This window comes from Bombyx mori, chromosome 9 (assembly GCF_030269925.1).
Source record: "Bombyx mori chromosome 9, ASM3026992v2".
NCBI classification, from domain to species: domain Eukaryota; kingdom Metazoa; phylum Arthropoda; class Insecta; order Lepidoptera; family Bombycidae; genus Bombyx; species Bombyx mori.
Genome location: NC_085115.1, coordinates 9102596 through 9129204, shown reverse-complemented (window position 1 = coordinate 9129204; position 26609 = coordinate 9102596). Strand labels below are relative to the sequence as shown.

The window sequence follows — 26609 nt, the reverse complement described above, 5'->3', positions numbered from 1 at the left end:
TGCGCCGTGTAGGGCACCGGTGCCCTACATAGCAGTCAACGTGTTAACGACAACGCGAAGATCTTTTAGAGAGCTGGCGTTTCTTGGTAAATCAACAGTACGAATGTTATTGTTCGGAATTTGTATGTTTCTAAGCTGATATTGAAAATGACGCAAACAAAATTTTCAGGCGTCCATCAAATATCTTCGGCATAATCCTCATAAAGATCTAAACAGGTTTTTCTGCAACGCCATTTTACGAAGCAGTAAATTATTATAATTTAAATATCAAGCTAATTCACTGAATTACCACAACAACCATAGAAGACGATTTTAAGTAGTGATATAGGACACTTCTAATATATTTTAATGGCTCCACAAAATGTCGTTACGTTACCGGAACCACGAACCCCGTAATTATTCCATCTCACATTTCAAATAATTCTCTTACGCTGAAGCATCATCCTAGTTTGACGTCTTTTCTGAATATAAATGAGTTCTCGAATGGAATTTGATAAAAGTTTTCTTGAGACAAAAAATCCGGTAAAGCAGAAAAGTTTTGACGAATGTCGCGTTCCCCGCCTTTATCCATAATAGCTTTCGGACTTTTCAGTGCAATTATAAGAAAGAAAAGCGCTTAACAGCGATTACATGCATGTGGGTGAACATTTAAAAACTAACATACGTTTACATTTGGTAAATCATTTAAATTTGGTAGTTAACCGGTTTGAATGAATCAAATTGAAATTTTACCCTAAATCAAATTTATTTGAATAGGTACGTCACTCAAAGCCGCGCTCTTTCAGTGATTGTGAAGAATAATACGCATAGCCGCACAAACTCAAAGACTATGCAGAATTTATTAAATTAATATGTATTCCATTACGGCTGTTACATGTTTGCTTTAAGAGTTTAAACGTGAATTGTATTCCATGACGATTTGTTGGTTCTATTGTTATTTTGAAACGTTATGGATGGATCCACATTCAAGCCCATACATATTTGAATGCTGCCTTAAAACCTTTATATGATACTAGCGGCCCGCTCCGTCTTCGCTCGGGTCTTTAACAAAAATTTCAAATAAAAAAATTATAATACACACACATTAAATTTGCGTCAGGTTTCTAACAATGGAAAATGTAAAATTTGTTTGAATAATTTTCATTATTTTAATGAACTTTTATTTTCATTTAAATAATATTTGTTTTTATCTACATTTTTATTATTTTTATATTATTATTTGTCTAATTTTCGTAACATTATTGGAGTTTTAGTAAGAATCCCTAATTAAAAAAAAGAATATAGCCTATGTCACTCGGGGATAGTGTAGCTTCCAAACAGTGAAAAAAATTTTCAAATCGGTTCAGTAGATTCGGAGCCTATTCAATACAAACAAACAAATCTTTCCTCTTTATAATATTAGTATAGACTAGCTGACCCGGCAGACTTCGTAGTGCCTCAATCGATAAATAAAAAACCTAAAGTTTTGTATTTAATAAAATAAACTTAAAACAAACAAAAGGAATCCGTCCGACGGGAGACACATCAAAGGAAAAACAAAATTGTTATTTTTATTTAATTCCGAGCATTTTCATATTTATCTACCTCTTAAACCTTCTCTGGACTTCCACAAATAATTCAAGACCAAAATTAGCCAAATCGGTCCAGCCGTTCTCGAGTTTTAACGAGACTAACGAACAGCAATTCATTTTATATACTTGTATATAGGTGAGGTCGAGCTAACGCGTAACCACGCGTCAGAAATAGGCAGGTTGGCGGTTTCTACCTGAGCGCAATAACTTTTCGGCACACTACCATTAAAGGTTAGATGCAAATAGGTTTATTAGAAAACATAGATTTGTAAACCATAGTGCTAATTCATTATAATGAACATATATATGTCTTTAAATTCCACTGGATTCTATGATGTGTGCATTACAACAATGATAAACAAAGCAAATACAAGGGTGGGCTTATCGCCAGCAATGAACGCTTTCAGATAACCTAATGGAATGATAATCATTGGAGAATGTAATGGCATCTATTTAATAGTACGAACTACCTTTAAGATACATGCATCCTTTAACACTAACATCAAATATATTTTTATTGCCTTATTGTCGCAATAATGCCAGGGACAGAGCCAAGGCGGTGAACCGTTAAAGTACAAGGTGGGCCAAAAGAAATCACCCTGTTGGAAGATGCTCTTATTTTTGAAAATGGCCGCTAATGTCAAATCTGTTTTGACATTTGTGGACTAGACAGGTGTAGAATACAAGTGAACAACCCATGGAGCTATACACTCCCCAAGAATGCAGAATAATCGCGTCTATTTTTTTGCGTAACAATTCGTGCCTCGCAATTAGTCATTAGCCAGTCGTCCCTAAGGCGAAGGCTTGGTCAAAGACCTGCGCATGTTCCTGTACAAAGTCCAGTCCGTGCATCAGCTGCTGGTTGTCGACCGCCAAACACGTGTAACCTACGCCCAAGCCATCCTCAATCTCGAGGACAAAGTGGACGATTTTTCGACCAAAATCATATTGAGCGATGAGGCTCATATCCACCTCAGCGGGTACGTAAACAAGCTGAACTATCGCTTCTGAGGCACAGAAAATCCACGTATGATGCACGAGAAGCCATTACACCCGCTCAAAGTGACTGCATGGAGCGCTGTTCACGTTGGAGGAGTCATCGTGGATTTTTTTTTTCGAGAACGCCGATGGTCATTCGACCACAATGGACGGGGCGTGCTATAGGGCCAATTAGGACTGGAGGTCATGTGGTCAACAGGACAGAGCAATGGCACACACTGCGCGAGCCACAACCGATATTCTGAAGGCAGCGTTCCCGGGTCGCCTCATCTCTCATTTTGGCGATTTGCACTGACCTGCAAGATCACCCGACTTAACCGTTCCAGACTTTTTTGTGGGTTTTTTGAAGTCCCGGGCTTACGGGCAAGCTCGAGACCCTCAAGAACAACATTCGAGACGAGTGCGAGAATCTGTCGCCCGAAGTTCTTGCCGAAGTGATGAAAAATGCCATAAAACGAGCCCGTAATGCAATCAATTGTGACGGCGCCCATTTGGCCGATATCATTTTCTTGACTTGACCAATAAAATTCTAAAGGTTCACATAAACATAATCAAAAAACAGAATCGAAGTTTTTCATTAAGAAAAAAAATGAGAGCCAAACAACATCGGATGACTTCTTTTGGCCCACCCACTTTTTGGTATATATAATATGTATTGATAAAAGAAGTAAAAATTAATAGTCGGAATAACATTAATCGCTTTGCCACTTAGAAGGAAACAAAATTAATCATGTCGAAACAATAAATATGATAAATATTACAAATAGCCACCATAATACATTTGAATAAAATATTGTTTCGAACGGAACAAATTATAATTTTAATGGATACCCTCAAAACGTTTGTAACAAGATAAAATACCGGTATTTGAGCTCAAATTGAGATGTCAGCGTAATCCATATAAACGAGCTTCCTAAACAGAATCCATTGGAGTTGGCTACCTTCATCACGGCTGTGTTTGCCTCTGACATCAATGTTAACACGCGTACTTTTTAATTAAAACTTCTCGGGCATAGCTGACTGATCATGATATAAATGTAACACTTAAGTTGTCCTATCATACTAGGAGATCGTTAAAGCTTGTTTAGTTTTAAAATGATTTTATTTGAGACCCTGTGAACAGAAATATTAATCCATTGCAATGGTTTGAATAACAGAAATACAAACAATGTTTTTGAACTAATATACCCTATTCATCGTGTTCAATATGTTCTAATCATTTTATTGGTAACACAGTAGATGTGCCTCATATGAGTTTCGAAAAAGAGTCCTAAAGGACAAGTAAATCTCATTGTCCTCTTGAAAAAATGAATGGTAAAGTATTTCCCTAATTCACGTGCCAACCGTTTTTTGTACACGTCAATATAACGTGTAGATGATTTAGCAGATAAAATTGAAGTAACGTGAGTACCTAAGCCGTAATAACCAATCTGATTGTCGAAAATATCTAAACAATCGTAATCTATCTAATCGTAGGTAATTTTTAAAAGATCTCTCTAGACACTATCCTACTATGACAGGTTACTGCCACTTTAAATACTTCCTACTTTATCAGATAGCAGTTATACGACTTTCTTACCTACATTTTTATTAGAAAAAAAACGGTTTATTTCGACGTCGAGACGCAGATGAGCTTTGTGGTTACCAGGACCCGTAGATATTACAACGTGAATGTCATCACTCGTTTTGAAACTACAATCGGCTGTCCCACTCTTGAAACTGGAACGCAGAACTAGCTTCGGGCCAAAAATAGGCACGAATTTGCTATTTGTGTAAACTCTTATGAGCCCTTGAATTGTGATTGTAATTTCTTCATGAAAATTGATCCATCTATGGAAACGACCCTTATTTTTAAGAGGCAAATAATTATTAATGCTTAATATGATTCTGACTTTAAAGGCATTTTAAAAATGGAATAACAAGAAAAAAATACTTAATTCTTTAAACAGTACAGGTGGGGCTGTAAGCTCGTCCAACCATTTAGCAATAAAAAGAAAACCTTTGGCTAAAGCTGTGAAGCTGATTTTCTTGCGAATTTCTCAATAAATTTTGTTTATTTATATTGATTTTATTTTAGACCCTTTGAATATATGCCCTTTAATTACATAGGTACCAACGGTTTCTGTATTCGCGGCATATTTCCGGAACAAATGCCCCACAAAAAAATATTTTTTGCCATAATTAAAAATATAAAATCTATATATATAAAAATGAATTGCTATTCGTTAGTGTCGCTAAAACTCGAGAACGGCTGGACCGATTTGGCTAATTTTGGTCTTGAATTTTTTGTGAAAGTCCAGAGAAGGTTTAAAAGGTAGATAAATATGAAAATGCTTGGAATTAAATAAAAATAACAATTTTGTTTTTCCTTTCATGTGTCCCCCGTCGGAGGGATTCCTTTTGTTTGTTTTAAGTTTATTTTATTCAAAAGTTTAGGTCTTTTATCTATCAATTGAGGCACTACGAAGTCTGCCGGGTTCAGCTAGTATAAAATAAAAATACATTCTTCTTTTAATTTTTTTAAAGGGTAACAATGTAGTAACAATGGTGGCCTAGTAATCAATAATAAAACCGTGTAGTACCAATGAATTATCCCGTTAAAAGGAATAATTTTGCCCGGCGTATCTATATGAAGCGATTATGTCCTATGACCCGCAGATAGGTTTTTTCTAAGGATAAGTTATGCACTTAACAAATGATTTCCACGATGAAGAAATAGCATCGTGTAGTCGTGTAGTAAAAATAAAACCTGACAAATTTTCTCTATTGCTGGTGATAGGACATATTGTGGGCCCGCACGCAAGTATCATGCTTATTTTTTGCCGCAAAACGTGCGTCTGGTTTAACGACCCGTCTAATTTAGCAATGTTATGTAGCTGATGAGTCACCACTGGTGGAAAACATAATAAAGCAACCTAAAAAAGATATTATCAATCGCATAAATCAATAAAAGTCACTATTTATTTCAATAGTTCAAAAAATCTTATCGCATTAAAAAAGATTACTCCATCAAATGTTTCAAAGCGTATCACTTCATTGGTTTATGATATTCAGCCACTTATCAGATGTAGAAACGTTTTTTTTTTATTCCTTTGTTTATTTCCGCATGCGGGTTGATGACCTATCAACTTTGCAGGATTGATTGAATAGTATAATATCTAATTCACTATCAAGTCTTTCAAATATCGTATAGGAATAACACAACCTAAGTATCTGTTGACTCTGGAGACACGCGATTCGCACGTTGATGTGTATGATAGGAATATTCTACAATTCAGCATTGACAGATGTTATAATTTCAATCGGATATTTGACGCCCGGGATGCATTGAGCACGAATTAACAAACAAAACGCTTTTCAATGGTAACTGTAATTTTTTTGCAAACTGTCAAGGATACATGTACCATGACACGATACATATGTGTGATAATATTGTTTCGTCAATAATGATAATATATTTTTATTACAAACTAGCGGCCCGCTCCGGCTCCGCTCGGGTCTTTAACAAAATTTTCAACTATATTTGACGCTGTTTTATTTTTTTAAATAAAGAAACTCTTATTGCAGCATAACTATAATAGTTAGACATATGCTGTCGCGACACTTTTTGTAAATAATAATGTGTTCTACAAAGTCGTAGTACATTATTTTATTCCATCATCAATAGTTTTCGCAGGGCACGCGATGTAAAGAATATTTTAGGTAATTTTTTTACACCTTGGGTTACATTATTGTAGTTTTAGTAAGGATCCCTAATTTTTTTCAAAAAATATTACATCCTATGTCACTCGGGAATAGTGTAGCTTCCAAACAGTGAAAGAATTTTTCAAATCGTGTCAGTAGTTTCGGAGCTTATTCAATACAAACAAACAAACAAACCTTTCCTCTTTATAATATTAATATAGATAATATAGATAAATTCTACAAAAAATTAAATTAATTATGATTAGATTTTCATTTTTATAGAATTTATTTAATTTTATGCATAATACAATTGAGGCTTCGATCGCATAACATAAGGTGGACGGGAGCATTCACGTTGTGATGCCTATGGAATAGTAGCCGTCTGTTAGAGAAGAATAATTGAAAAAATAAATTTAATAGGGAGAATTTTGATCGTCGTCGTGGCCTAAAGGATAAGACGTCCGGTGCATTCGTATGTAGCGATGTACCGGTTTTCGAATTTCAGGCGGGTACCAATTTTTCTGATGAAATACGTAGGTACTTAACAAATGTTCACGATTGACCTCCACGGTGAAGGAATAACATCGTGTAATAAAAATCAATCCCGCAAAATTATAATTTGCGTAATCACTGGTGGTAGGACCTCTTGGGAGTCCGCACGGGTAGGTACCACCACCACGCCTATTTCCGCCGTGAAGCAGTAATGCGTTTCAGTTCGAAGGGTGGGGTAGCCGTTGTAACTATACTGAGACCTTAGAACTTATATCTCTAGGTGGGTGGTGCATTTACGTTGTAGATGTCTATGGGCTCCAGTAACCACTTAACACCAGGTGGGCTGTGAGCTCATCCACCCATCTAAGCAATAAAAAATAAAAAAAAGATCGTTACACCTTCACATAGAGGTTTGTAGTTTCCGAATCAGAAGTTCTAAATGGACTCATCGGAGCCGATAGACATCAACAACGGAAATGGCACAACCCTCCTTGAGACGAGTTCTAAGTCCCAGTTTTATAGTTAACCGACAGCCTACCCTTCAAACCAAAATTCATTACTGCACCAAGGCAGAGATAGGTGGAGTGGTAGTACCTATCCTTGGAGTCTCAAAAGACGCCCTACCATCAGCAATTACGTAAATTATGGTTTTTACAGATTTAATTTCTATTACATGATGTTATTTCTTCATCGTCGAAGTCATCCGTGACTCATGGTTTCAGTACCTATGTATTTCATTATTTCATAATTTCATAAAAAAACATTAATAGAAATTTGTACCTGCCTCCGGGATTCGCGTCTCAAGCAGTCGCATCACTTGATACAAATGCACCGGGCACCTTATCTTTAAAACCACGAGGACAGATTTCTAATGTGAATATGTTTATTAATGCTATTGAAATATTTGATTCTAACGCTTACGCAAAGGGTTCTTCCGCTTAAGATACCAGAAAACTAATAGTCGAGTTATAAGTAGAAGTTTATATTGAAAATCGCGAGTCACTTATCGACACCATTAATCTTCGGCAAAGATGCGTTTTTTAAACAGTACAAAAAACAAAGGAAATACTAGCGTTATTACAAATAGATATATTATTACATATAAGTAACAGATTTATAATTTTAATACAAATGCGTGACGTTGCTACCACATAGTAATTATACAATGTACTTGTACCATAGTTGTATCAAGACAAAATTAAAGGAAAAAACAAAGTATTAAACTATATAACAAAACCAAAGTAAATACGGACCTCGCTTATGTTTACGAAAGACTACAATGAAAGATTAGAACGTCGCGGCGTTGGGGCGTATATTGCGATTTCAAACCGAAAGATGTTATCGTCAAGTCAATTTTTGCTCCAAAGCTATGATTCAAATGGCATAAATGAGGTCTTCGACGATTTGTGTCTCGTAGTTATAAAACCACATTTCAATCCAATCATCTTATTGAACAACAACATATCACGCCATTGAACAGTAATAAATAAATGATACTATTTTCTTCCTTGAACTCAGGATGAGCCCCGTGAATTCACCGACCACTTATAGTGAAACCAGAATAGTCCCTCGAGGCTACTGGTAGATAAATATGGAGAAAATCTTATCCTCAACATATGTAATATATAGTCGAAAAACTGAAACAGAAAAATATGACGTAGGTAATAATTTGACATACGTAATTATAAACATGTAGGTATAATAATAATTTTCTTTGGAAACACATATCAATGTAACGCACCCAAACCGAAACTTAGGGTGGTTCAAATTAATTAATAAATTATGGTAATTATCATCATTCTGATTTTGTTTTGCAAAAAACGACTGACTTAGGAAACGAATGAATTTCAATTGCATGAATACACAAAGGAATAAAAAACGGCGTTTTATTCTGAAAATGTTCAGAACGAGTACAGTGCCATCATACGGCATCACGAAGGCCAATGTATGTAAATCTCCGCTGCTCGGAGTGCCAATCATAACGACAGCCTAATGAGTGACGTTAGACCTGATAAACATATTTATATCGGAACAACGCGCAGATCTCCAGATAACGTATCACCGTGCCTTATATGTATTTGTATGAAATATGTCTCCGCTTTTATAACACTCCATACGTTTCCATGATGCGAATCTGTTAAGTACAATATGTGACACTGTTCGAAAATAAGTTTTGAAATCGTAAAATGCAAAAGTGGATCACGTTCGCTTGTTTTTTTGTGTTCGCGTGCGCCGAGTCTGTCAGTGACTATGAAGGTATTTTATGTGCTAAAAACTATTCACACCATCTTTCTATCTCGTGATCTTATATGTTTTTAATCCATTCCCATTAGTCTATGGTCTATCTCCGTTACTATTAGTTATTCACGACACAGTTAGTTTTACTACTAACAAACATCAAATAAAAATAGAATGTATTATTTTCGGACAATTTCGTCAGCATCGTGCACATTTGTGACTTAAAATGAATGGTCCTTTTTAGAAGTTTTTGTTTTTCTGTCATCCACAATGAACCAGTCCAACATCAGGAAAATAGTTACACCTAAGCTGCTAAATCCTTTAAAAAGCAAGGTGTTATGGGTGCATCTAGGTTTTTAATATATCACTATTAAACACTCATTATTAGATTAGTAATTCTATGTTTTTTTTGCGGTATTCAAACAACATAAATAGTACCCACATGAAGTGGTTTCATAACATTGTTAATAATTGAAAATGTTTGAGATAAAAATCCTACAGTAAATAAGTGTTTTGAATTCAGCGGAGTCGATTTAATGAGTTCAGGTAATCAAGTCCCAGTTTTACCTAACACCTATCTACTATCTCCATCATTTTGTATTATGGGTGTATTCAATCGGGAGCAAGTTAAGATCAAACGGCAAATTGTGTATGGAATTCAAACTTCATAATTGAATGGACTCCCATCAACAAAAACTACGCTATATGTCCACATTGCCAAAGATTGGCTACTAACATGTCTAGTCGTCCAGCAAGTTCGGGAATGTTCGGATATGTCGAACCATTGACGCCGTAATAAATAAATAATAGTTTAAAAAACTAACAAAATACATCGCTCATAAAATATTTATAACTACTTATACCATGCACCCCACGCTTTTTTACAATAAAATCATTTTTTCTTACACTATTTTTAATTAAAATTTATTTTCTATTTTTTGTTGGATTTTCTATAAAAGCGTGTTTTGTTAGTTTTTTAAACTATTATTTATATTTCATTTTTTAGTTGAATTTCAATTGTTATCAATTTTTTTTAAATATTGAATTGTCATCGGTCCCTAATAGTATACCAACTTTGGAGTCAATCAGACGTTTTGAAGGGGATCAAAATCATGTTCAAAGATTCCGTTACAAACAAACGTACATACATACATACGTCTGAAGCTAATAAAAGCGTATTAAAAATGCACTTATTCGTAAATTTTACCACGGCGCATCTATGCAAGGTATGTTACCTATTCTAAATCCGCTATATCTCATTGAATGAATTTCTAATAATCATTGTAATAAGAGATGTTGTAATAGTCCTGACGGGAAACGATTAAGGCAATTTCATTAGGTTTATCGTTTATAAATGCAAAATAAAGAGGTTTATTCATTTTTATTTACTTAATTCATACTTTTTGTGCATGTAATTAAAATAAGTTAAAAAGTATATACAATAGGAAAAATTAGCTCGTACATAAGTTTTCTTATACAAAGCAAGATAAATCGGTGAAAACTATTTTATGGAAAATAGAAGTGTACAATAGTAAGTATCAACAATAAGAACAATCGCCTGTAGCGAATCATTCTAATCAGTTAATTCATTTTATAGCTGATAGAAGTGTATAATAGTAAATATTTAACAATAACAACAATTGCTTGCAGCGAATCATAACCGCTTTGTTCTATCTATCATAGTGTTAAAAGTAAGAGAGACTTTACAACACTTTTTCATAATCTCATTAAACCTATGCACAAATATTGTCCAACCGTTTTTACTACTTTGTTGTGATGGCAGCAGTTGCGACCTACAGAATGGATAGGGCAGCCATTCCCAAAGTGGGCGATAACGCCCCCTCGTGGGCACTGCAGGCCTAAAGGGAGGGTCGGTAAGAGACCCAGAAAAAAAAAGGGGGCGTTGTGTAGAAGGCTTAGAAGGCGATTTGTAATTTCATCTTGGAGGACACCGACTGAGCTCTCGCTATAATGGTTTATAGTGGGTGAAAAAATGGGGGCGGAAAAAATAAATTATTCTCAAAGTGGGCAGTAGACAAAATAAGTTAGGGAGCCCCTGGGATATAATAAGATTTAACAAACTTCTAATGCAAAATCTCTAGTTACATAGTGTTGCTTCCCAACTAATTTATTATGCTCAACGCAATTATTATCACATACGTATCACTCAATCTTGGAAGCCTGAAAAATATCAGAAGCAAGATAGCCCGCATGTGTTGCCATAGAGCTTCTAAAACGGGTTAACAAACTATATCTCTTAATTAATATTGATCAATCTAGCAACGGATTACTTATTTAATTATTACGTAGATACGAGGTATCTATTAAGGAAACATTACCTAATTAAAAACATAAGTACATATGTACGACTGCGGCACTAATAAAATTGTTTTCGAAACAGGCTAATATTCAAATCCGATGACGTTTTGTTTGTCTGGCGATACATTTATATTATCTTACCAAAATACGATAAGCTATAATTTTAGAGGATCACTATCGAATCTTGGTATATCTACCAAAATAATTCACTGTATTATTATTTCGTTCGCGAATATCAGCTGACATGGTCTGATTTATCACACAACCAAGTCAACGCCCACTATGTTACGTGTGGAACGTATATAACTTGCAATGCAATAAAGATTACTTTTGTACCCTAAAAATAAAACTAAAACACAAGATTGCTTTGCGGCAGTGATCGGCAGATCGATTATGCCAACCCGGGACGTAAAACACGCCCAGCCACCAGTTCGCCTAAGATATAAATTCTCTTCGAATCATGACTGAAATCAAACTGAGAATATTACAATAACCGGATAACAGAACTCGAAGACCTCTATGGGTTCGGCCTGGGTGGGGCTGGATTTAAGATTCTGTCTTCGAAAAAATTTCAGTTACCTAAAGTATTTTGGATTATAGCGACACTTCTTAAGAAATAAAAGAAACCACGATTATACTAACAACAACTGGAATTCGGATCGATTTAACAATAAAAATCCCGCTTGATGAAATATAAATCTAATAAGAAACGGAAATCCTAGGTATTCTGCAATTATTTCTTGTCTCTACTAAAGGTTCTTTCAAAGGCACTTTAATTTTCAAGAATATGCATATTGTAAAGAAACAAAGGAATAAATACCATTTGTTTTATTACTTAACTAAACATAGTAACAAATCCTTAAATTCCGACATTTGTGTTCGTCATTTATTCCGTCACTTGACAAACAGAGACTTGGTTCAATGGCAAGATAAAAGTTTCGCAACCAATCAGCCTTACTGTGATGAACGACAAATTACAGACGTTTTAGAACAAAATAACACATCTTTGTATACGAGATACATCAATTAACAAGACAATAATCGCTATTGAAATACTTCACGTGTAAAACGGGCAGGAGTAATGAATGCTGCCTACTTGTTACATCCATTCGTAGAAACCAAAAAAAATGTTAAATACGCGAAATCTTCGTTGCGTTGACAACAATATAAAAATATGTATGCATTGCCTCGATCGATAATTTACGCACTTTTACGCCTATCAGTTAAATGAGTCGATGCTGTTTTATAGATACCGTATATCTAACATATCGGGCCACTCCCACTAAATGCTAAATGCCGAAGTTTTAAATAATTGTTCTTAAATTCATGAAATTGAAGTATGAATGACAACTTGTTATTTACAGGTTTTTTTTTTATATTTACATATTTTAGTAGTGGGTTTTATTAGTTGACATTGATAAGAAAAAGACCCACCCGGTATTAAATATGAAGACAATGATAACGACAACCCACTTCAACAAAAATAGTGCAAAATTTGCGTAATCGTGAACAGTTTGCGAATACGGATATTTTATTAAGTTGTTTAAATATTTTCCATGTGTGATGAAAAACGTAATGTATATATTGTATTTATTTATTACGTATATGGATGAACGAACTCGCGCTCCACCTGATGTGAAGGGGCTATAAGGGGCTAAAGTACAAAGATGCAATATGAATAACACGCTCGAGATATGAGATCAAAGTCTCAATTGTATCATATTATACAATTATGTCCCACCTATCAAATTGGAATGCAAGACTGTATCGCGTCAGATATCGCCAGGGTGGTCGTATCTACCCGTGTGCTCTTACAATATGCACCACCTCAGTAAGCGCCGGCTAGCGATCGCAATATGCTGGTATAATACTCAGAGAACTCTACTCCCCTTTCTCCAATGAATCTTTTTGCAACATCAACGGACAGAGATGAGGTTGTGCTAAACCACACCGCACAGCCTGAACTTTGTTTATGTAATCTGTTTGTTCGTTTTCATGTATGGTACATCCAATATTCAAAGAATCTAATTGCAATACTCAACAAAACGAAACAGAAATTACTATTCTTCAAATGAATATTTTTTTAGTAAACAGCATTACGCCTAATGTGGACACACTGAAAAATTAATTTTATTCCTGCTTTTGCACCGTTGTGAATTGAAACTAGATGAAACGGAGATAACACTGGAATTGTGGCTTTCAATAAAGAAAGACAAACATAAACTACTAGCTATACCTACCCGTCCGCTTCGCTGGACATTTAAAATCAACATTATTATTTCTCACCCCACAAAGATTCTCATCACTAACGCCCCCGCAACTGGTGTAGGGAGTCCAACACTCAAATATATATTATCCTATCCATGAAGTACATGTATTTTCTACATGGATACCAAGTTTCAAGTCAATCGGATGCATGGTTCAGTAGTTATAACGGAAAATCCGTAAAAACCACGAAAGATTTATATATTACTATAGATGATACGATTTAGCTAGCGAGTGAATGAGATAGAAGTGGATAGAGGATAAAGTGTGAAATACACCCATGTTTCTTTATTCACTCCTTGCTTAGTATAATACTTATTTAATTCAAAACTTCTTTTCAGAACAGTGTTTCGCTATAAATTGCATAGGAGTCGAATATGAATGTATAAAAGGGAAATGTTACTGCGCCGATGGATTCGTACCAAACCAGTTCCATGATCGTTGTGTGCCATGTCCAGGTAAATGTTTAGTTTTTCAGATACTTTTTGACGTGACAACGTCTTATGATTCGATGGAGCCGGCTGCACGCACGAAAAAACACGACTCATGCGCCGTTACCTCGCTCTGAGGCGTATTTTCTTATGACGTTGTCACGTTCAACTATCGTCAGTAAACCGACTTTACAGACAACCGATTTTTTTGTCTGGCGCTAGTACGTTTTATGATCCCAGTACCGCCTCTATGCGTAGTTGCTTTGTGCAAATAAGTTGTTGACTTTTTCCCTACCTAGTCGTTGGTAGCCAAAGGGGCTATTCCAATTTCGCGCGGACCGGTAGGTGAGCCTCAACCTTAGAGAATTTATAACACTGGCCCTAGCAAAAGCAGTACCACTGAGAAGACCCGTCGAGTAACTCAGTGTGTTGATTGTTGACGAAATGTTCTTGTCCTCTACACTGATTTATTCTAACAATGCAAAATGTATTACCTTAGCACAAAGATAATTTTATTATGTTGTTTTTTTATAGATATTCTATTGCGTAGACACGTGAGCGAGTTTATTGCCCACCTAGTATTTAATGGTTACCGGAGCGCATAGACATCACAACGTGAACGCCGCGGGATCTATGTATATATACCTACAGGATATGGTCAATTAAGCTGGCCGTCTTATCCTAAAGGCAATGACGACCACATAATTACTCTAGAGTAAAAGCTCTTTATTCGAGGGGTATACGCTCCGTGAATATGCCGCGAATATAGAAACCCTGAATACGGAAAAGCGCGTTGTTGCACCTACATATTAGAATCCTTTTTATCAATGTCTAGGTATATGTACCGATTAGATTCGCGAATAAAGAAATCTTTAGCCGCGAACATAAGAATTGGGGCGCATTTTTTTAATCCGCGAATAGTGAAAACACGAATAAGGAGCTTTTACTGTACTACAAATCATATATTTAAATTTTACACTTTATTTCAGGCCTAGGAGAAAAATGCTTCGGCCCTTGTTGTAATAGATATGGAAATGGCACACTTCAATGTTGGCAAGGAAAATGTCAACAATGCTATGATTCTTATGGGAATTTTGTTTGTAGGTGAGCCGTATTTAAGATTTTAAGATTACCATTGACGACCCACGTCCTAATAGATCCACCAGGTGCACTCACATAGATTTTGGTAGCTAATGGTGGAAGCATCCAGTCACCCGTACTCTTCGAAGAGTTCGACGTGAAAGCTAGCCTCTAGCATTAGCCCACTAAGCTTCCTGCCAAATCTACTCAGTGAGCCGCGATTCCGATTCGGTAGTAGATTCATTCACAAAGCAACTGCTCTCGAGTTGTTCGATCTTCTTCAAAGGCGCTCGGGCAGCTGTTAGCAAATTCCTCCTCTCCTGACTGAGCCCGTTCTCGCCCGTCTGTCCTGGTGAAGCTGGAAAGGCCTCTGGAAACCCAGGAGGGTTACCTCCATTCCGGAGTAAAATAAATTCATTTTCTCGACGTGCTTGTAATTTTATTGGGATTGACTAACCATTCTATTATGTTTTAAGAGACGGCATCGACCAAATTCTGCTGATTTCAACGACGCAAATAGTTATGGGATCCGCATTAATTCTCGGAATCATAGCTACATTCATACTGCTTTACAAATTATGTGCGGCGACTACCATCGGGTAAAAATCACTGGATTTTACTTTTATATCTATCTATACTTTACATTAAGATTATTAAAAAAACAAATACAGTCGAATTGAGAACCTCCTCTTTTTTTTTGAAGTCGGTTAAAAAGCCTTATATAATACTAAACTTATCTCTATTATTATTACTTATATTAAACCTGTCAATACTATTCATATCAATATAATTTTAATACAGGTCAAATATTTCACTCTAGTTATTTGATCAGACCGATTTTTTTTAAATCAAGTTAAAGCCAGATTTCCATAACATAGAGAACAAGACAGAAACAACAGAATATCGAAAATATATGAAAAAATAATTAGAATATAAGAAATAATAACTATTGTCTTTTTTACTTTATGATGTACTTACACTTTATTGTAAACAGGCCTTTTGGGGGCGAATTCGAACAAAACAGCCAACGTCTATCGATAGGCAGTCTCCAGGTGTACGTTGAAGAGAGATTACGGGATGCACCACCAAGGTATATTTACATTATCTACTTGAACCCCAATGTACCCAATGCCGAGTGTAGGTCTCTTCATATGCACTGCATTCTTTTCGGTCTCTTGCCATTCGCTTCTAGTCCCAACCAGCTATTTTGACCATCTCTTATGAGGTATATTTACATTATCTACTTCAACCCGTATCTACCCAATGCCGAGTGTAGGTCTCTTCATAGGCACTCCATTCTTTTCGGTCTCTTGCCTTTTGCTTCCAGTCCCTACATTTGGACAATCTTTTATAAGGTATATTTACGTTATCTACTTGAACCCCTATGTACCCAATGCCGAGTGTAGGTCTCTTCATAGGCACTCCATTCTTTTCGGTCTCTTGCCATTCGCTTCTAGTCCCAACCAGCTATTTTGACCATCTCTTATGAGGTATATTTACATTATCTACTTGAACCCCTATATACCCAATGCCGAGTGTAGGTCTCTTCATAGGCACTCCATTCTTTTTGGTCTCTTGCCTTTTGCTTACAGTCCCAACCAGCTATTTGGACAATCTCTTATGAGGTATATTTACATTATCTACTTCAACCCGTATCTACCCAATGCCGAGTGTAGGTCTCTTCATAGGCACTCCATTCTTTTCGGTCTCTTGCCTTTTGCTTCCAGTCCCTACATTTGGACAATCTTTTATAAGGTATATTTACGTTATCTACTTCAACCTGTATCTACCCAATGCCGAGTGTAGGTCTTTTGAGATGCACTCCATTTTCCACTCTTTTCGATCTCTTGCCTTTCGCTTCCAGTCCCAGCCAGCTATTTTGACAACCTCTTATGAGAGTTAGTCATTTAGATTAATGAACATTGAAAACAAATGTCGTGCATATATCTATAATCATAATAAAAAAGAAAATTGCAACTTTATAATTCGAAAACATGCCATGTAGTAAGTAGTATTCCTGATCGAAACAAAGTTATGAATAAAAACGAGCGAGTTTTTTTGCCATTAAGACAGGTGTCAAGCATTTTAATTCGTAGTGATTTCGATTAAATGCGTTGCTAAATTAAATAGATGATTATAAGCGCTCACGAAAAATTTTGCGATTATCACTGGAAGCATCATGTTTGACAAAAAATATATTCACTAACGTATTTTGCATTACACGTAATGTTAAGTAAATAAGATACGCGCGAGAAAGGTCTCGAAGAACGCTGGAGGCGTCTGACAGATGCCTTTGCTTTAAAATAAAGTAAGAGGATAATATAAATAATGGCACTCTATCTGGCGGTGCAACCCCGGCTTTCTTGAACAACTACTGCTTCCATGTGATTCATCCGTAATAATACCTCACATTTGTAGTTTGTTTTGTTATTTTTTAGTTTAAATATATGGCCTAAAGAATAAGACGTCCGGTGCATTCATCCGTATCTAGCGATGCAACGGTGTTCGAATCCCGCAGACGGGTACCAATTTTTCTAATGAAATACGTACTTAACAAATGTTCACGATTGACTTCCACGGTGAAGGAATAACATCGTGTAATAAAAATCAAACCCGCAAAATTATAATTTGCGTAATTACTGGTGGTAGGAACTCTTGTCAGTCCGCACGGGTATGTACCACTGCCCTGTCTATTTCTGCCGTGAAGCAGTAATGCGTTTCGGTTTGAAGGGTGGGGCAGCCGTTGTGACTATACTGAGACCTTAGAACTCATATCTCAATGTGGGTGGCGCATTTACGTTGTAGATGCTATGGGCTCCAGTAACCACTTAACACCAGGTGGTCTGTGAGCTAGTCCACCCATCTAAGCAATAAAAAAAATTAAGAAATAGTTTATTGCTATTTCGTCCTAAAAAATATTATTTCGCAATCGTTAGTTACCATTTCACGCACGTCCGAGTGTAATTATGAAATATAAATAATGTTTATCATACTTTTTGCTTTAATCAGGTTTTGTTTTTAATTACAGGTATTCCAGGACACCAACAACGGATATAGCCGTGTATCCAGCTATAGCATATCTGAACTCGGGATTTGTAAGTAGCCTTATTAATCAGCTAGAGTTACTTCAGTTTTACTATAAAAGCAGACTAATAATACATGTACTAACTTAATAAAAAACTAAATTCGCGGTAATTTTTTTTTATTGCTTAGATGAGTAGACGAGCTCACAGCCCACCTGGTGTTAAGTGGTTACTGGTGCCCATAGACATTTACAACGCAAATGCGCCACCCACCTTCAGATGTAAGTTCTAAGGTCTCAGTATAATTACAACGGCTGCCCCACCTTTCAAGCTGAAACGCATTACTGCTTCACGGCAGAAATTGGCGGAAAAATATCTGCATTACAGATTTTTGTCCTTTTGTGTCTTCAATAAGATCGCCTTCTACAATAGACGTGTATGTGGCCCACATGATGGTGTGGTTACCCTCGCTCGAGACCATCATCAGTGACAGTGTCATAACAGTCTTTAGCTATAGGCATCACGCAGCTGCGCTATTTTAGCATGGGCTACAGTGTAGCTGCTACACGATACAAGGATACAATGATATGATACATAAGCATCTCAAAGAGACAATCCCGAGATTTGTTAAAGATAATAATAATATCACTTTATTTAACACCATATGTACAGTGTGAGCAATTAAAACAAATAATAGTCAGTGACATAAATTGGCGGCCTTATCGATGAAAGCGATCTCTTCCAGGCAACACTAGCAGGGAGAGGAATAAGCGAACTGGACGGTGCTATATCATAATAAACTTACATAAAAATATATACTTATATACACATGTGAAAAATAAATACAATATAAGATAGACTTACATACGATTAAATACAAATAAATACTAAAAATATGCAAGTAAATACAAAATAAGTAGCAACTTGTATACCTCTCATCATTATAATAATTTTATCAATTTTTTATTTGTTTCAGATACACGATAGTAGTATACCTCCTCCGCCATACACAGAAGAGAAGTTAGAAGAAAACACACATAATACAGTGCACATATAACTGAAAAGAAAATTGTAATTGATTTTTAAAATTTGTACATACTTGTTAAATATATTGAAGTGATCTGCCACCTTTCGAAATAATTGCATTTTGAGCTTAAATCAATCGAATTCAAAGGGATTCATTAAATATGATTAGACATTATTGGTATGTAAGAACAAATGATCAAAATTATTATCATCATCATCATCATCATTAGACTCCTATGCGGTTGGGTCTCTAATGCCCATCGCATTACTGATGTCGATGAGCGTCAGTATCCACTCAACATCAGATAGGACACAATAATATTATGCTCGACAGCATCCAGAGCCATAAAAAGTAAAAAGGATAGATACCCCAATTAATTGTTCACGTCATCTTCTTTTAACAACACACAACCCCCCAACAGCCAAGCCAAGTAATTTTGTTGTTTTGCGGATATGCGCTTCCCAGATTAGAATTGGACGAACCCATTTTTTTTTTGCTTACATGGGTAGACGAGCTTACGGCCCACCTGGTGTTAAGTAGTTACTGGAGCCCATAGACATCTACGACGTAAATGCGCTATCCGCCTTGAGATATAAGTTCTAAGGTCTCAAGTATAGTTACAGCGGCTGCCCCACCCTTCAAACTGAAACGCATTACTGCGTCACGGCAGTAATAAGCAGAGTGGTGGTTCTACCCACGCGGACTCATAAGAGGTCCTACCACCACTAAGTACGCAAATTATAATTTTGTCCGTTTGATTTTTATTACACTATGTTATTCCTTCACAGTGGAAGTCAATCGTGAACATTTGTTGAATAGGTATTTCACTAGAAAAATTCCCCATAAAAAAAGAAAAATCCCATCGGGGTCGTAAAAGGCGACTAAGAAACTTTTTCAGGCTTACAGTCTTATATCAACGATAGCATTCCCAAGGAAGGTCAACAAGCAGATATCAAGCAGACGGTCGGTCGTAAAACTCGTGCCAAAGAATTGTTGAATTCTTTGATGACTTTTGTTATATTCTTTTATATTTGTACTCATCAATTCATTTTAACAAAAAATTAAGGTCAGTATGTCAGTAGGTAGGTCAATGCAAGATTCCATTGTTTGAGACTTAAATAAATATTTTTCTCAATCTTTTTAAAGCTTCCTTAATTTGCAGTAGTGTCAAATGTAAGCCACAAATTTGTTACATTGAGGCAATAAAAAAAGGTTTTTTTTTTTGGCAAATACAAAATTCTATTCATTAAACAATAAATTTTTAACAGTTTTAGGAGGTGAGCATGCCAATTATGCCCGTATCAGTTAGTTAGTGTAGTCAGTGCTGCAACTACATCACCACTGTGTTCCCGTAATGTTCTCTCTGCCAGTGTTCTGGAGATTTCCAATTCCTTAACCTATAAATAAAAAAACTTGCTTTAAGAGACATATTTAAAGGCTAGTTAAATTTAGAAATTTTACCTCTATTCTGACAGCATAAAAAGGCAGTTTGGTTACAAATACTAAGTTACTAGGACATCAATATGACAATACATTATATTTTTTATAGATCAGGTTGTAGGGTATTTTTTTATTCAGCCATCAGCAACCATCATTGTCAATGTAACGATCAGGTTTGAGACATTCCCATTTTTATGATAGATATGGCCCACCTACTTGTGAGTGTCTATGATTGCTTATAGACATCAATAATATTATGGAGCACAACTAAGCTGGTACCTCCAGTACATTCTTTTCAACCCTCATCTAAAGTAATTTATATCAATGTGCTTAAGGAATATTGTAGAAAGATCAGTGCTGATATGGTTACAGTACAGAGGGAGTCTCAATTGTGATATAATAATATCCTACCTAAATACTTCAATTAAGTCAAGTTATCAAAAAGATCTACAATAGGTAATATTAAATTATTAAGATTACAATATAATTCTATTTATTGTTTTTAATTTATCAAAACAAGGAGCATATTTGGTATGGCTCTTGAACATACTACCATGTATGCTACATCATCTACATGCAAATGATTTTATTAAATTAACAGCTAAGATTTTAGTAAATTAACAGCTTTCGAGGTGGGTGGCGCATTTACGTTGTAGATGTCTATGGGCTCCAGTAACCACTTAACACCAGGTGGGCTGTGAGCTTGTCCATCCATCAAAGCAATAAAAAAAAAACCTAAAGTCAAAGTGATTTGAAGTATGCAAAAGTACTTTCAATCAAAATTTGATTAATTAGAATTTTATAAGCACTATAGATAGACAGTTCCTTCTCCATAATTATATACCTCAAACCATAAACAAATTTTGAAAGCTACTAGATGTGATAGAAGTTGTTTGTACTTTTCATTTAGATTTTTACTCACAATTAACTCTATGTCATCTTTTTTGACTGAAACTTTTTGTAATTCTTGTTCTTTCTCTAAACGTTCAGCAGCTTCTTTGTTTCTTCGGTCTCCAATTAATGAAAGTGCCTGGAATTCAAATATACATTATTTTAATCACATATTTTGGATTTTTTTAATATAGCAAGAGAAATAAATAAAAAAGGTTTTTCTGATATTCATAATACATTCGCCGAATATTAAATCTCTACCTTAAAAAAAATGTACTTGTGAATATATCATGGAAATAGTATTTTCTGAAAATAGAGAAATAATTTCAGGAAACAGTGAAGATGACAATATAGTGAGTTACCTGCAGAAGGAACATTAATTGCTTAGAGCTTCAAACTAAATAACAGTATTTTTATAATTTAGTCTAACAAACAATACATTACTTTAAGTCCCTCACTTTTTAACTCTCAAGTTTCAATCTTCATGCCATTTACCTTTTTTTTGCATTTTACCCATTTGGAAAAATGAATCTGGGGTTTTTCTCAAATATTTCCATGCAAATGGTATTTTATGAGCAGAATGCACCTCCTAGCACTGATTTTTGTGGCACAGCTTTCAATATTTTGTCAACTTTTAATCCCATCTTTTTTTTATGATTGAAAGATTAATGGTGGCCCGAAAGCCTTTCCAGTTTTACCAGGACAGTTGGGCGAGCAAAGGCTCAGCCAGGAGGGGTGGGATTTGCTAACAACTGCCCAAGCACCTCTGAAGGAGACCTAACAACTCAAAAGCAATTGCTTCGCGAATGAATATACTACCGGATCGTAATCGCGGCCCACTGAGAAGATCCGGCGAGAAACTCAGCGGGCTGATGCATGGGTTCCGTTGCACGTCAACCTCTTTGTCGAGTCCAACAAGTTTGGTTACCAGGGTTCTTAAGCCTACTCCTAGTGTTAGAGCTGAAGACGTCTAATGCAAAGATGATTGGATCTGACGGATCCGTAAGGACGTGTCGAAGGCGTCGACGGTTACTGGCTCCTGCATGATCAGGATTCGGGGAGCAGTCAGCGGCGGCAACGATAAGGCGATTATCATGACGAATCCCATTTATGAACATTCGTGTTCAGCCAGCTGCACAAATGCTTTAGACTGTTGAAACAAGCAGCTCAGTAATACATGTTCAATATCAACAATAACTATCAGCAGTGCTGCTATTTAGTGTTGAAACTTCCGGAAAGGAATTTACTTAAAATTTAATGAATTTATGTTGTATATAATTATTTTTGAGAGCATTGGTCACATAGTTCAAGGCATTTTAAAACCTGGTACTTATTTAAGAACAAGTTTTTAACATTAACAAAAATACTCACGCCTGATATGTCTTGGGAGGATATTTCCATTTCTTCAGCATAATCAGTAACTTTTTCCAAGTCCGCCACTCCGCTATCATGTTTAGCGGTTTTCTTTTGAGTTTTGTCTTTGTCATGCTGAATATCATCTGTATCACCATTGATTTCTTCGTCTGCCATTTCTAGTTTATTATATTTACAAGTTCGCCGTTATCCACAGAATCAAGTCTCTAAGTAAATTTAAAGCTACAAAATCTTCTTTTATAGCATTTTCGTAATGTCTCACAAGATTCACGAAAGTTCACATAAAATATTGTCAAATGTTGAGGTTATAGTAGGGATAGCGATCTCAGATCGATTTTTTACGAACAAATGATCGATTTTTCCTGATATAAGCTAATGAATCGATCTTGTATAGTAGAAAAAGAAAATTCAATGTTTTGTTTCGGACAGTCAGCAACCCCTAAAAATTTATAATTAATTGAGGTTTAGTCAATAAATGGATTATAAGTAATCATGATTAACGCACTCAAACTCACGTAAAACATCTCATGTTACCTTACTAATCATACGTTTGATAAATATATGACAACAACTCCTCATTTTATCTCAACAAACACAAATAATAAAACCCAAATATATATGTGCAGTTCACTCGCGGTAAAAGAGTAACCTTCAGACGTACTCTATCTCATTTTCTCGTAGGCTAAATTCTACAGATGCTTAAGTTACTCGTTTTAGCGTAACTTTTCCACATCATTAAAGTTCAAATCGCAATGGCGCCAAAAAAAGTTCAAAATATTTTCTTCTCGTGTGAAATGTATTATGCTGGTTCGTATTGCGCCTTTTACGAAATATGACTTCTATCATCTGAATTATTTATTCATATGTCTAGATTGTTTTCCACTTAATTAGAAGTTTGTACAGCTCGAAAGAAGATCGATGAATCATAAATCGATGTTCTAGACATCATCTTTATTGTGAATCGAGTTTTAAGACTTCGCCCACTTCGATAAAGCGGCACGACATGAGAACCTTCTCATCGTGGCCGCCGGTAACTACATTCCCGATTCTGCGGAAAGAATGGAAAGCAGTCAACGTCGCCCCAAATACGTCATTTCGGATCCTCCCGATCCACCAACGGTGCTTTTAGGTACCTCAAGCACCGGTCATCGTTCCCGTCGAACCGTCGCTTGCGACGAAGGGCTCGACGAGTAACTTAACCTTCAGACACAGCCCATTGAGTTTCTCGCCGGATCTTCTCAGTCGCGCGTCGCGTTTCCGATCCGGTTCGTACCACCTTGTAGAGTTGGAACACTACAATATCGAACGTCAAATACCGGTAAAATGGGGTGATTAGGGACACATTTCAACTTTATGACCAATTTTAAGGTAGTTGGTGGTTTTAAGGTATTTAAAGTAGCTACATTTATAATGCTATATCAGGATCAAAATGATTGAGTCTTGGGGGCATCTGTGTTATCCAATTTAAAACTATGCAACTAGCATTCTAGTTTAAGCAAAAAAAGCAAAAATAGGTGTAGTCCCTATTTACCCGGATATTGCGGTTAATGGGGACGAAATTAATGTTCATAGAGAAATTAGCTAGGGTTGGCACTACTTGGTTTTGATTTGTTTATTTATTTAGTTGCACCAACAAAGTGATCATCACTAAAAAAAACATTGAAAAAGTGACAAAAGTACATGGCAGATGTCACCTCAATTAAAGGTGCAATCGACAGTGCATTAACAACAAATATATATATATATATATAACCAACACTTGATTACATTTAATTGATTATGATTCATTTATATTTACTTGGGAAATTATCCGCGACAGATTTGTCCTGTAAGTTGTGGGACAATTAAAAAAAACATCTATTTCATCACTTAAAATTAGTTCAGCACAATCGGACAACTCCGAATGATTATTGACGGAGACCACGCTACCGTGGACATTATTGTAGTCCCAAAGGATTCTGTATTTGGGAGAGTAAGCACCTAAATTCGAACGACGCTGCGCTTACCGGTACGCGGTCTCCAGTCCAGAACACGTCTGCTCCATCGGCCATCGGTTCTGCGACACGTATGTCCGGCCCATCGCCACTTCAGCTTGCTAATCTTTAGGGCTATGTCGGTTACTTTGTTTCTTTGACGGATTTCATCATTTCTGACTCGATCCATCAAAGAAACTCCGAGCATACCCCTTTCCATAGCACACTGAGCGACTTTGAACTTACGGACCAGACCTACGGTCAATGTCCACGTTTCAGCGCCATATGTCATGACCGGTAGTACGCAAGCGTTGAAGACTTTTGTCTTTAGGCATTGCGGGATTGCTGAGTTTAAGATATGACGGAGTTTTCCATACGCAGCCCAGCCCAACTGTATGCGCCTATCAGCTTCCTTCTGAAAGTTGGCCCTGCCTAGCTGAACAATTTGGCCTAGATAGGTGTATTCTGACACAACTTCGAGTACCGCGGATTCGACTATTACCGGTCCAGGAATGATATGGTCGTTGAACGTTTTGGGGGTTGGTGCTTCCCGCTTCCGTAGGTTTAACCCGCGATTCCCTACAAGTGACCCCTGGGTGGTGCTAAACGGGAGCCGAAAACATAACCGGTGGTAGGACTTAGTCCGACTGGCTGGCGACCACCCTCCAACTAGAGTCCGCCGCCAAATAGCCTAGCTGTGTTCCGGCGTGTGGGTTGGAGAGCCAGTTCTATCCCTTCCCTTTCCCCTTCCTTGTTGGGGGTGAGTCTTGGTTACGCCTGGAACTTGCGGAGCAGACGTGCGTGCGAACTCGCGGGGCGTGATTGTCTGACGGGGGTATAGGGAGACCCAGTGAAACGGTATCCGCTGCCGCCCGCCGGTCAGTAGGGGACCTGAACCCGGGTGTCTCTACTAAACTCCGCCCCGGGAAGCTGTCCCGCCAACCGGTGTAAAATTCTGTCGTGCGGTCGTCGTGCCGGAGTCGGAGACCGGAGTGGATCCCGGCGATCGCACGCAGAGTGGACTGGGGGCCCTTCCATGCCCTGCGTCAGTCTCTCACGCAACCCGTGGTCGAGCACGTACTATGTTCCGCGCTTCATTCAGGTGTTGCCTCGATTTCACCTCTAACATCCTACCTCTCCTAATCCTACTCTCCCGAAATATAACAACTTAATTAATGAAGTCGAAAAAAAAGAAAAGGGTTTTACAGGCGGCTCCCCATTCCACATTTAATGTGGATTTCAGCAATGTCAGGGGCCTACATAGCAATCTTGACGCTGTACACCACCACCTTGAGACGGCGCAGCCTGCCCTGCTTTTTTTAACGGAGACGCAGATATCTGCTCCGGATGATACCTCATACCTTGAATACCCCGGCTACGTATTGGAGCACAACTTCCTGCGTAAAGCCGGGGTGTGCGTATTCGTCCGGGCTGATGTCTGTTGTCGCCGTCTTCGGGGCCTCGAACAACGGGACCTGTCCCTCTTGTGGCTGCGCGTACATCACGGGGGCCATAGCCGAATCTACGCGTGCCTGTACAGGTCCCACAGCAGTGATGCAGGTTCAGCTCTGATAGAGCATGTGCAAGAGGGGACTAACCGCGTGCTTGAGCAGTACCCATCTGCGGAGGTGGTGGTTCTTGGAGACTTTAACGCTCACCACCAAGAGTGGTTCGGGTCCAGAACCACTGACCTCCCGGGTCGGACTGCCTACGATTTCGCCTTGGCCTACGGCTTCTCCCAGCTGGTGACACAGCCCACCCGTGTCCCAGATATCGAGGGGCACGAGCCTTCTTTGTTGGAC

The 26609-nt window shown here is 37.1% G+C and overlaps 2 protein-coding genes and 1 long non-coding RNA gene across 5 annotated transcripts; 1 reads left to right on the top strand and 2 right to left on the bottom strand.

The window, feature by feature from the left end:
• Positions 1-7820: 7820 nt before the first annotated feature.
• Positions 7821-8741, bottom strand: LOC134199368 (uncharacterized). Its single transcript, XR_009973838.1, has 2 exons — positions 8488-8741; positions 7821-8383 (listed from the first exon to the last, which is right to left on the bottom strand). It is a non-coding gene; the product is annotated as an uncharacterized LOC134199368 (long non-coding RNA).
• A 29-nt stretch (positions 8742-8770) lies between these two features.
• LOC101741905 (uncharacterized) lies at positions 8771-19239 on the top strand. 2 transcript variants are annotated; one of them, XM_004923962.5, is made up of 7 exons: positions 8771-9002; positions 13915-14026; positions 14989-15103; positions 15556-15678; positions 16074-16169; positions 18108-18174; positions 19079-19239. In XM_004923962.5, the coding sequence occupies exons 1-7, from the start codon at positions 8997-8999 to the stop codon at positions 19157-19159; spliced, it is 600 nt and encodes a 199-aa protein (XP_004924019.1). In that variant the 5' UTR covers positions 8771-8996; the 3' UTR covers positions 19160-19239. The 2 variants fall into 2 exon arrangements, with proteins under 2 accessions (XP_004924019.1, XP_004924018.1); XM_004923961.5 differs by having other exon boundaries at positions 8804-9002; positions 13910-14026.
• LOC101742246 (huntingtin-interacting protein K) lies at positions 18729-23175 on the bottom strand. 2 transcript variants are annotated; one of them, XM_004923963.5, is made up of 3 exons: positions 22832-23175; positions 21492-21599; positions 18729-20526 (listed from the first exon to the last, which is right to left on the bottom strand). In XM_004923963.5, exons 1-3 carry the CDS (start codon positions 22988-22990, stop codon positions 20431-20433), a joined length of 363 nt encoding a protein of 120 aa, XP_004924020.1. In that variant the 5' UTR covers positions 22991-23175; the 3' UTR covers positions 18729-20430. The 2 variants fall into 2 exon arrangements, with proteins under 2 accessions (XP_004924020.1, XP_062526081.1); XM_062670097.1 differs by having other exon boundaries at positions 19043-21599; positions 22832-23143.
• Positions 23176-26609: the final 3434 nt, after the last annotated feature.